Source organism: Girardinichthys multiradiatus, chromosome 6, assembly GCF_021462225.1.
Source record: "Girardinichthys multiradiatus isolate DD_20200921_A chromosome 6, DD_fGirMul_XY1, whole genome shotgun sequence".
NCBI lineage: Eukaryota > Metazoa > Chordata > Actinopteri > Cyprinodontiformes > Goodeidae > Girardinichthys > Girardinichthys multiradiatus.
The window spans coordinates 46,404,622-46,416,700 of NC_061799.1; the positions used below are offsets into that span (position 1 = coordinate 46,404,622).

Sequence of the window (12,079 nt, forward strand, 5' to 3'; positions counted from 1 at the left end):
ACAGAGAGGACCCGATGTTCTACAGAGAGGACATGCTGTCCTACAGAGAGGACATGATGTTCTACAGAGAGGACCCGATGTTCTACAGAGAGGACATGATGTCCTACAGAGAGGACATGATGTTCTACAGAGAGGACATGATGTTTTACAGAAAGGACCCGATGTTCTACAGAGAGGACATGATGTCCTACAGAGAGGACATGATGTTTTACAGAGAGGACATGATGTCCTACAGAGAGGACATGATGTCCTACAGAGAGGACATGATGTTTTACAGAGAGGACATGATGTTTTACAGAGAGGACATGATGTCCTACAGAGAGGACATGATGTCCTACAGAGAGGACATGATGTCCTACAGAGAGGACATGATGTCCTACAGAGAGGACATGATGTTTTACAGAGAGGACATGATGTTCTACAGAGAGGACATGATGTTCTACAGAGAGGACCCGATGTTCTACAGAGAGGACATGATGTTCTACAGAGAGGAGATGATGTTCTACAGAGAGGACATGATGTTCCTGGTAGTGAAACCCCTTACCAGATGTCAGTGTGTCCATAATAGAAATGAGTGGACAGGTCAGAGCTCCCTTCAGGTTATTGCAGAGAAGATAGAAACCATCGTTTCAAGTGAGCTCAGCGCTCAACTGGACTTAGCAGGTCTAAGGACCACAGAGCATGTGAGGAACCTGGGTGTAAAAAACCACATAAAGTACGTTATGGTATCCATAAAACATCATCATGTAGACCCCTCAGGTGTTCACAGACCTGCTCACTCAGTGTTCCCACAACCAGAACCAAACCAGGTGAGGCAGCATTTAGTTTCTCCTCAGATCTGGATCAAACTGGAACAAAAAATCTGAGATGTTCAGAAACGGTTGGTTCCTTTAAATCAGGACTGAAAACAATCTGACTAATTGACTTGTTTCTTTCCTTTTTCCTTTAATATCTGGATTTTAACATCTTGTTCTTTAATGCTTGTTATTTTCTTTCTGTCTGTCCTTTGATGTTCTGGAAGACTCACTGGATGGCCTGGTACAGCGAGGAGAACAAGTATTTGATACGCTGCTGATTCTGCAGGTTTTCCACCTCCAAAGCTTGTAAAAGTCTTTCATTTTTATCAAAACTGCTCTTCAACTGTGAGCGACGGAATCTAGAACATAAATCCAGAAAATCACATTGAGTGATTTTTAAGTAGTTAATGAGCATTTTATCTCATGACATCAGTATTTGATCCCCTACCAACCAGTAAGAATCCCAGCTCTCTCAGGCCTGTTGGTTCTTCTTTAAGAAGTCCTCCTGGTCTCCACTCATTACCTGGATTAACTCCACCTGTTTGAACTCGTTACCTGGATAAAAGACACCTGTCCACACACTCAATCAAACAATCTCCAACCTCTCCACCATGACCAAGTCCAGACAGCTGTGTGAGGACATCAGGGGTAAAATAGTAGACCTGCACCAGGCTGGGATGGACTACAGGAAAACAGCCAAGCAGTTTGGTGAGAAGACAAAAACTGTTGGAGCAATTATAAGAAAATGGAAGAAGTTCAAGATGAAGGTCAATCTCCCTCTGTCTGGGGCTCCATGAAAGATCTCACCTCATGGGGCATCAATGATCATGAGGAAGGTGAGGGATCAGCCCAGAACTACACGGCAGGACCTAGTCAATGACCTGAAGAGAGCTGGAACCACAGTCTCAAAGAAGACCATCAGTAACACACTACGGCGCCATGGATTAAAATCATGCAGCGCTGCAAGGTCCTCCTGCTCAAGGCAGCGCAGGTCAAGGCCTGTCTGAAGTTAGCCAAGGACCATCTAGATGATCCAGAGGAGGAATGGGAGAAGGTCATGTGGTCTGATGAGACAAAAATAGAGCTTTGTGGTCTAAAATCCACTCGCCGTGTTTGGAGGAAGAAGAAAGATGAGTACAAGCACAGGAACACCATCCCTACCGTGAAGCACGGAGGTGGAAACATCATTCTTTCGAGATACTTTTCTGCAAAGGGGACAGGACAACTGCACCATATTGAGGGGAGGATGGATGGAGTCATGTATCAGGAGATCTTAGCCAACAACCTCCTTCCCTCAGTAAGGCATTGAAGATGGGCCATGGCTGGGTCTTCCAGCATGACAACGACCTGAAGCACACAGCCAGGACAGCTAAGGAGAGGCTCCGTGAGAAGCATCTCAAGGTCCTGGAGTGGCCTAGCCAGTCTCCAGACCTGAACCCAATCAAAAACCTAAAGGATCTGAAGAAGATCTATATGGAGAACTGGTCCAAAATCCCTGTGTGTCCAAACCTGGTCAAGGACCACAGGAAAAATTTGATATCTGTAAATGCGAACAAAGGTTTCTGTATTAAATATTAAGTTTTGTTTTTCTGATGTATCAAATACTGATGTCATGAAATAAAATGCTAATTAATTACTTAATAATCACACAATGTGATTTTCTGGATTTTTGTTTTAGGTTCCATCGCTCACAGTTGACGACAACCTCTGATAAAAATGAATGACTTCTACTTGCTTTGGAGGTGGGAAAACCTGCAGAATCAGTAGCAAATGAAATACTTGTTCTCCCCGCTGTATATAAGTTCTACTGCTGTCGAAGTAAACTGGTCCTGCCTCCTTGGAGATCACTGCAGTAATAAGGTAACTACAGCTTATTTCTGTAGCATCTTTTATGGAGAAAAATCTGACCGTGCTTCACAAAGAGAACATAACCATTAAAACCTGAGAGAGCAGATGAAAAGATACAAATAATTTGAAAAAATGTCAATACTAAAAAAGATCATAAGGAAAATTATGTTTTAACAAGAACTTTTTCACCTGCTTTTTAAATGAATCCAGATTCTGATGAGAATGTAAAAACAAAGGAGGCTCATTCAGGTCCAATAGTTGATCCCCTCAGGTTTCATATGAGTATGACTCTTCAGGTCCAGGAGTCATTCCTCCAGTTGAGGCTTTACCTATTCAGTAATATTAAAAGGAGTCGGACAATGCAGGGTCTAAAAGTTAAAGTCAAGATCTAAAATACATTCTAAAATGAACTGGTAACCAGAAATAAACAGGTAACCAGTAACAGGTAACCATTAAGAGGTAAGCTGATGGTTCCAAGTCAGAGTCTTGCTGCAGAGCTTTGGACCAACTGAAGGAGGTCAAGGTCTTTTTGTTTGGTCAGAAACACCTAAATTCTTTAAGTTTGGCTCAACGGCAACGTTTTCTGGGGCAATGATCAAAGACTTGGTCCTCTTTTCACCCACTTTCTTATTTCTTTGAGGCCATAACGTTTCTGAGACAGTTTGAAAAACTAAAGCTTAATGTCATCTGCATAAAAGTGACAGGAGATGTTATGAAATGTATTCATCCAGGTGAGTGATTACAAAGCAAAAAAAAGTGGGCCCACAGCAGAGCCTTGAAGTACCTCGCATACTGTATCAGCAGAGTCTGACATGACCTAGTTCAAACGACCACTGTTTGAAGGTAAGATCTAAACACTCAAGAGCAGCTCCAGAGATCTCCCCCAACTCTACAGTCTGTTGCTTTAGATTGTGGATGGACAGAGTCAAAGGCTGCTAAAAGGTCCAGCAGGATTAAAACAGAACCTCCCCCAGTGTCTGCAGCCATCATGGTGTCACTGGACCCTTTTAGCAAAGCGGGTTGTGTTGATGCATTTCACTAAAACCAGAGTGGTCAAAATATTTTGTCCCAGAAAAGAAATCAGTTGGTTGCCACAACATGTTCTAAGATTTTCAAAATAAAAGCTCATTTACAAGCAGGCCTGTAATTATTTGGCTGAGAGGAGTCCTAGTTGGTTTCTTCAGAAAAGCTTCAATGACAGTGCTTTTGAGGGACAAATTAGTAATGCCCACTATGCAGGGCACAATCCGGTCCAAAACGTTCAGGTCCAAAGGAGGCTGCAGGTTGTAGCAGGCTGCATGACGCTTCAGGACACTGGCAGAGGTCGGATAAGACTGTAAGAGTCTCTAGAAGGATGCAGGAGACCACAGGAGGCTGCAGAAGGTTGTAGGAGGCTGTAGGTGGCTGCTGGGCTAATTCCTGATAAGAGGATCAAACTCACACAGAGACACTAAGCTGTTTACACGCTGAGTTCTGCCTATCGGACCGAAGCTTTATGGGAGCCGGCAGTCACTCGACGAACCCATAAAACTGGACTGACCTTTGAACCTGAAAGACGCACAGATCAAGGTAAAAACATGCTTCTCTTGTGTGTGTTGAAGACGGAGAGTCTGCAGGATGTAGATGTTTCTATGGCCGTTGTCACCTGCAGCCAGTCACAGCTATAGACAGTTTGGGTTTCCGCAGATAAGTCTGCAAAACCTCCCAAAGATCACACAGTGAGCTGAAACCCTGACATACACCACGTGTTCTTCTGTTGATCAGCTGGAGATGTTCTCAGACCTGTCTTCTCTAGACCCTACTGGTCCGAGTACCTAAAGACAGTCTGCTGCCTGCTGGTGTAGGTAAAGATGGGACAAAGCTGGAAGATCTGAGCCTTCAGCTCTGCTGCAGGAGTTTTATTCTATTCTTCTGAAAGACATCATTAATGAATCATTGATCATTAACGATGATTTTATATAAATAACGATTAATGATTCGTTATTTATATAAAACCAGATTGTTTGAAAATTTACATGAAAAAAATAAGAGGAAAAAAAGACTAAATGAGACATTAAAATATAAACTGAGGTGTGTGTGTGTGTGTGTGTGTGTGTGTGTTCCTGTCTTGACATCACAGTGAGACCATTTTCCTGATTTCACCATCAAATTGAGGACCGTTTGTACCAAAGTGAGGACATTTTGCTGGTCCTCACGACCTATTTTGCTAACGGTTAGGTTTAGGACTAAGATGTGAATTGAGTTTAGGTTAAGGTTAGGGTTAGGTAAGCACTGGTAATGGTTAGGTTTAGGGTTATTGTCAGGGTTAGGGCATAGAAAGGGTTGAAAATGACTGAAAATCAATGGGAGTCAATGGGAGTCAACACATGGTCCTCACTACATATAGTAAAACAAGAGAGTGTGTGTGTGTGTGTGTGTGTGTGTGTGTGTGTGTGTGCAGGAACCATGGATATCGAGGACCCGTCTCCTCTGCACCGCTTCGTCATCGCGAAACGATCGATCGGATCGATCTTCGACCAGCTTCTGGAGTTTGTGAAGAATGGTTCTGCCTTTGTAGATGGTCAGAAACACACACACAGATGTAGGTTCTGTGGGTCTGCATGGTTCTGGTGTGTTCTGGTTATTTAGAGAGTTTGATGATTCTCCTCAGTGTCCATTTATCTCCTTCCAGTCCAGAACAGTGACTCTGCTGGAGCAAACATGTCCAGCAGAGGTTCTGACAGAGTTTCCACTTGGACTGCTCAGATGAAACACCACGAATCATAAAGACTCTCAGTGTTTGTCTTCTGAACACAGAGCTCATGTTTGTTTGTTGTGATGTTAGAGGCTGTGCACAGCCAGGATCTGGGTCAGGTGGCCGTGGAGGAGCAGAGTCTGGAGATGCAGAGCTGTGCTACCAAACTGTCCACCATCAGAGACGTTCTGTCACGGAGACACATGAAGGTGGCCTTCTTTGGAAGGTGAGAACACCTCAACATCTTCTCAGAGAGCAGTTTAACTGAACCGTTTTTTTCACAGTTACTGTTGTTGAACCAGATCTGGATCCATTTTCAACCACAAGCCTAAATCCAGAAAATTTCTCTTCTCAATAGTCTCCAACCTTCTGATAGGATCTAAGCTGCTGTGTTTCCTTGAAACTGTTCTCCTTCGAGGAAGATGCTATGGCTGCAGATTTGTGTCTGGTCCTGTTGGACCTCAACTGTGATACTGTTGATTTCATCATCTTACTAAACGCGATTCATGATTTTGTTTGGCTCTTAGGTGTAGAAGTTCCATCCGTCCGTCATCACTATTTTGTGATGTGAAGGTATCTGGTTGTTTAGAAGCAAAGATCTCCTCCCAGTGGTGCTCTTCAGCTCTTCCAGAGGAAGCCCTGTGTTTCTCTAGGTCAGAAAGGATATATAGCTCTTCCAAATTCTTCTCCAAAGGGAGATGGATGGAGACCTTCTGAAGAGATACTTGAACAACCTTAAGAAACTATTACTGATGAAGAACAGCAACTTATCCCTAGCTTTGCTTTCCTCATCATTTTGTCAGAACCTCACTAAGGGAAAACATTCTCTCCAAGCAGCGGACCTTCTGGCCCTCATCCCTGCAAGTTTTAGTGTATAATTAAACCAGATCATGTTGAGGTCCTCAGGTTCCTGCTTTGGGTCCAGTTCTCCTCCAGATAAACATGCTTCCTCTAAAACAATTGACCAAAACATTTACTGGATAATTAATTCACATCTTGCAAGGCCACCATCTACACCTTCTAGATGATGTCTAGCTGTTGCTTTTAGGACTTTAGGTTGTCAGTTGGACTTCTCTACAGGTCAGCTAGAAGATGTGGCCAGGAGATAACTCCCTACAGTTAAACTGAATGAAATCTAAACATTTCCTCTGAAATAAATAAACCATAAGTTTGTTCTTGAAGCTCAGCTGAGCAGTAAAGTGAAACAAACATCAATCTGCGTCTCTAATCAGTTGGTCCAATAAGATGGTCAGAAACTCTGAGAGGAAGAATGAAGTCATCTGTCTTATCTGAGATCATTTCACCATTTGAATTCACTTAGATCCAACTCATTTTACTGTATCAGAACCTGGCCCTGAAGGCACCACAATGGTCTTAAAAGGGTTGGTACCAGCTCTGATTCCAGCTCCTTCTGTGTGTTCAGCTGCTGATAAAGCTGCTGACAGACGGAGAGTCCAGATTAACCTATCTGACCAGAACTGCAGTTGCAGCTTCATGTTCAGGCCTGCAACCGTCACAACAAGCATCCTGAGATAGGGCCGGCGGCGATTCTGTGTAAACGGGTGATGCAACGAGCTGTCCTGTGAAATCATTAGAGTACTGATCCGGTACACATTTATGCTTTCAAACTCAATTCAGAGCTGCGTACTTTAAAGCACAATGTTAGAAAATTGGAGAGAAAATGGCGCTCTACACACCTAGAGGATTCCTACTTAATCTGGAAAAATAGCCTACTGTTGTATAAAAAGACACTTCGCCAAGCTAGAACAGCTTATTTCTCATCATTAATAGAAGAGAACAAGAATAATCCTAGGTTTCTCTTTAGTACAGTTGCTAAACTTACACAGAGTCATAGCTCTGTTGAGCCATCCATTCCCTTAGCTCTTAGCAGTCATGACTTTATGGGATTCTTCTTAAATAAAATGGATTCTATTAAAAATAAAATCTTTGACATACTCCTGAAGATGATTACTTCATCCTCAGCAAGTGAGACAACATTGGAAATAACTGCAGAACCTGATCTGTGTTTGGACTGTTTTGATCCTGTGAAGCTTCCTGAGTTATCAGAAATATTAGGTTCATCTAAACCTTCAACTTGTATGTTAGACCCAATCCCAACCAAATTATTTAAGGAAGTGTTCCCTCTGATTACCAGAACCATTTTAGATATGATTAATCTATCTTTAGTAATTGGATCAGAACCACAGGCTTTTAAGTTAGCTGTAATTAAACCTTTACTTAAGAAACCTTCGCTTCATCGAGATGATTTAATAAATTACAGACCTATATCCAATCTTCCATTCTTATCTAAAATTCTTGAGAAAATAGTTGCTAATCAAATGTGTGAACATTTATACAGCAATGACCTGTTTAAAGAGTTTCAGTCAGGCTTCAGAGCTCATCATAGCACTGAAACAGCTCTGCTGAAAGTCACTAATGATATTCTTATGGCCTCAGATAATGGACTTGTGTCTGTTCTGGTTCTGTTAGATCTCAGTGCTGCATTTGATCCAGTCGACCATAATATTCTCTTAGAAAGGCTGGAATATGCTGTAGGGATCAGGGGAACAGTGCTAGGCTGGTTTAAATCTTATCTGTCTGACAGATTCCAGTTTGTTCATGTAAATGATAAATCATCTTTAAACTCCAGGGTTAATTGTGGAGTACCACAGGGTTCAGTACTTGCGCCAATTCTCTTTACTATATATATGCTTCCAATAGGTCAAATTATCAGGCAGCATGGGATAAATTTTCACTGTTACGCTGATGATACTCAGCTTTACTTATCCATAAATCCTGATGAACCCAACCAGTTAGATAGACTACAAGCATGTCTTGAAGACATAAAAACTTGGATGACTTTACATTTTCTGCTTCTAAATTCAGACAAGACAGAAGTTGTCGTCTTTGGACCGGAGTCTTTAAAAAAGAAACTGCTTAGTCAATCACTTAACCTGGATGGCATTAAATTGACCTCTGATAATAAAGTAAAAACCCTTGGTGTAATCTTTGACTAGGACATGTCATTTAAATCCCATATTAAACAGGTTTCTAGGATTTCCTTCTTTCATCTCCAGAACATTGCCAAAATTAGAAATATCCTGTCCAGGAGTGACGCTGAAAAACTAGTCCATGCATTTGTTACTTCAAGGCTGGACTATTGTAATTCTTTACTATCAGGATGTCCACAAAATGCAGTTAAAAGCCTTCAGCTGATTCAAAATGCTGCAGCAAGAGTTCTGATGAAAATTAAAAAGAGAGATCATATTTCTCCTATTTTAGCTTCCCTTCATTGGCTCCCTGTTAAATCCAGAATAGAATTTAAAATTCTCCTCCTCACATATAAAGCCCTTAATGATCTAGCTCCATCATACATCAGAGATCTGATTGGTCCATATGTTCCTAACAGAGAACTTTGTTCTCAGACTGCAGGTTTACTGGTGGTTCCTAGAGTCTCTAGAAGTAGAATGGGAGGCAGATCCTTTAGTTATCAGGCTCCTCTCCTGTGGAACCAGCTCCCAGTTTTAGTCCGTGAGGCAGACACCCTGTCTACTTTTAAGGCTAGGCTTAAAACTTTCCTTTTTGATAAAGTTTATAGTTAGAGTGGCTTAGTTTATCAGGGAGGGAGCCTTCCCTGACAGAGAGAGGTATCCCAATCCTTGTGGTTTTTAGTATAACAATGACCATCAGTGGGACCCTTTGTGGAGTTCCTTGAGACGACATTGTTGTAAATAAGCGTCGTTTAACTAAATAATCTGAACTGAAACTTTCTGTGTAGTTATGCTGCTATAGGCTTAGGCTCCTGGAGGACATAATGACCACTTTCACTCTCTTCGCTACATTCTCACACTACTCTCTAATTCTGCATTATTTGCTGTTATTTCAGTTTTTAACTTTGTTCTCTCTTTTCTCTTCCTAGAAGCTACACCTGGCCTGACTCTGTGTCTACCTGTGACACCTTTCTGGAGAGGGGCATCGTCCAAGCTTCTGCTGGCAACAACTTAATGCTCACCTTCTACAGATGATCCACATGGCCCTGTCTTTCAGTGTTTAACCCTTTCTCTCTCCTAGACATGGCTACTGACTGAGCTTCTACTGTGACTAACTCTATGTTCTCTCTTTCAGACTCTAACCTTGAAAACTGGATCAGAGTTTATCTGTTCTTTCTTTCTAGATGAAACGACTAAAGGAGCTACATCCATTAACATTTACTTTTCCTTCCCATAGAAAGTACTCCTGGATCAGTGCTTCTTTGTTCTCTTTGTGTCTCTGCTCTGTTCTCTCAAACCTCCAGTCGGTCGTAGCAGATGGCTGCTCACACTGAGCCTGGTTCTGGTTCTGCTGGAGGTTTCTTCCTGTTAAAAGGGAGTTTTTCCTCTCCACTGTCGCTACATGCATGCTCAGTATGAGGGATTGCTGCAAAGTCAACACCAGTGACTGTCCACTGTCTCTACATGCTCATCCAGGAGGAGTGAATGCTACAAGTCACTGACTGGATGCAATCTGCTGGGTTTCCTTAGATAGAAAAACTTTTTATCCAATTTGAATAAATAACTGAATCTGACTGAACTGTTCAATGGTTACGATTAATTGGAATGTATGAACCTGACTGTTGTGAAGAACCTTGAGACGACATGTGTTGTTATTATATAAATAAACTGAATTGAATTGAATTGAAGTCCCTTTAGAGTAAGTGACAAAGAAGCCATAGTACAAAGAAAAAACTCTAGAACATGTCCAGAAATCAGGATGTCAGACCGGTATAATAACTGGAGGGTATAATCTAAAGCATGGAACGTTCCTCTGTTCTGTCCATCATCAGGACGAGTAATGGGAAGAGCACCGTCATCAACGCCATGCTCAGAGACCGAGTTCTGCCCAGCGGCATCGGACACACCACCAACTGTTTCCTAAGCGTGGAAGGAACTGATGCAGACGAGGCCTACCTGACCACTGAAGCCTCCAATGAGAGGCACAGCGTCTATGTAGGCCTGCAGCAGCATCACACAGCGGACCTGGACCCAGGTGAAGGTTCTGTTGAGCTCTAACTCCTCTGCCTTCATCCTAGACGGTCAACCAGCTGGCTCATGCTCTCCACATGGACCCGGCGCTGGACTCTGGCAGTCTGGTCCAAGTGTATTGGCCAAAGAGTCGCTGCGCTCTTCTGAGAGAGGACCTGGTTCTGATGGACAGGTAAAAGGTGCCACACCTGTACCTGTAGACACCTGATCTTGCAGGGTTGGTTCAGTTCTCTAAAATAAAGTTGGGTGTAGGTCATATGCAGCCATTCTGATTGTTCTGAGTCCAAACATGTCCAAACTCAGTTTGTTTCTTGTGGGGTGCTGCAGTGACACAGTGGGGTTGAAAACGATCCGGTTTCGTCTCTAAATGATCCAGAGTGAAGCCACAAAGTTCCCATTAAATCCAGTTCATTTCTGTCAAGACCAACCTAAGCGGGTTCCATGTGGGGCCACTGCACCATGCACCACGACTCATGGGCCCCGTGTGGGTGCCGACTTTAATCCTTCAACCTGGTCCAAAAGCGCCCACTCAGGAATGTTTGCTGGGAACCAGCTGTAAACTGGTCTTTCAGCTGGAGACTAAAAGGCTCCTCTGCCAGAAGCAGAGAGGTGATTCAGAACTTGAGTCAGCAGAGGAAGAACCAATCTCAAAATAAGGTTCAGCTGTCAGTCTGTAGCTCAGAACTCATCAGTTTAACACAGTAAAATAATCCAGAAGGACTAAACATTTCCTCCTTCTCCCCCCTTTGACCTCCTGACCTCCATGACACCTGACAACAGTCCAGGGACAGACGTCACCCTGGAGTTGGACAGCTGGATCGATAAGTTCTGTTTGGACGCAGACGTCTTTGTTCTGGTGGGGAACTCAGAGTCGACGCTGATGAACACGGTGAGGAACCAGCTCTGCTTTTATTTGGAGTCAACGTGACTTCATTAAAGGCACAGTGCAACACTTTAAACATGAACGCTGCTGCTTGAAGCAACATCTGAGGAGCTCCAGACTCAGACAGTATAACGCCAACATCATGGCATCATCTTATCTGGGATATTTCCGCAGATCTGGCTGAAGATGTTGAGCAAACTCAGCTTCAGCCCAGCAGTCCAGCTCAGAACTACCAAACAGTCAATTTAGAGGATTCAGTTTTCTTACTCCTCATTGCTGATACAACCGTGAAAATAAACCAGAGGCCTCAGCAGCTCCGCCACGGAGCAGAGGGGCCTGTCCCATTTCAACATGCTGTCCAGGGAAACCTGACACCTGCTGCTTCAGGTGTGCCACCTTTACCTGCAGAGGGCACAGGATCTAATTCCAGAAGGTGGGGAACCGTCTCAGCTCCACAGACATGTTGAAGAATGAATGATTCAGTAGGGTCGAAAACAAACACACAAAACAACAACTGATAATCCAACAAATTCAGTTTCTCTCATTTGTCCAGGCCTGGTGTGAAATAATCCCCAGCTGCTGATCATTCATTGTATGGAAAATAATGATTTATGTTTGCTTCATATGAAACAGCAGAGACCACAGGTAATAAAACTGACACGTAAAGGGTTCTTATCCTCTAAATTGTTGAATGTTTGGTTGTTCTGAGCCAGACTGAAGTTGAAAGAAAATAAATCTGTGATTTTATTTTTAATAAAATCGATTTTATTTATTAGGAATTGAATAAAGTCATTAC

At 42.8% G+C, this 12,079-nt stretch overlaps 1 protein-coding gene across 1 annotated transcript in view; it reads left to right on the forward strand.

The window, feature by feature from the left end:
* Positions 1-3,724: 3,724 nt before the first annotated feature.
* The window catches only part of mfn1a (mitofusin 1a), a 31,206-nt gene continuing 22,851 nt past the window's right edge, over positions 3,725-12,079 (forward strand). Inside the window, 6 exon segments of the mRNA XM_047367082.1 lie at positions 3,725-4,214; positions 5,086-5,205; positions 5,470-5,605; positions 10,202-10,364; positions 10,448-10,572; positions 11,181-11,289. Coding sequence (XP_047223038.1) covers positions 5,091-5,205; positions 5,470-5,605; positions 10,202-10,364; positions 10,448-10,572; positions 11,181-11,289 — 648 coding nt within the window. The 5' untranslated portion in view covers positions 3,725-4,214; positions 5,086-5,090.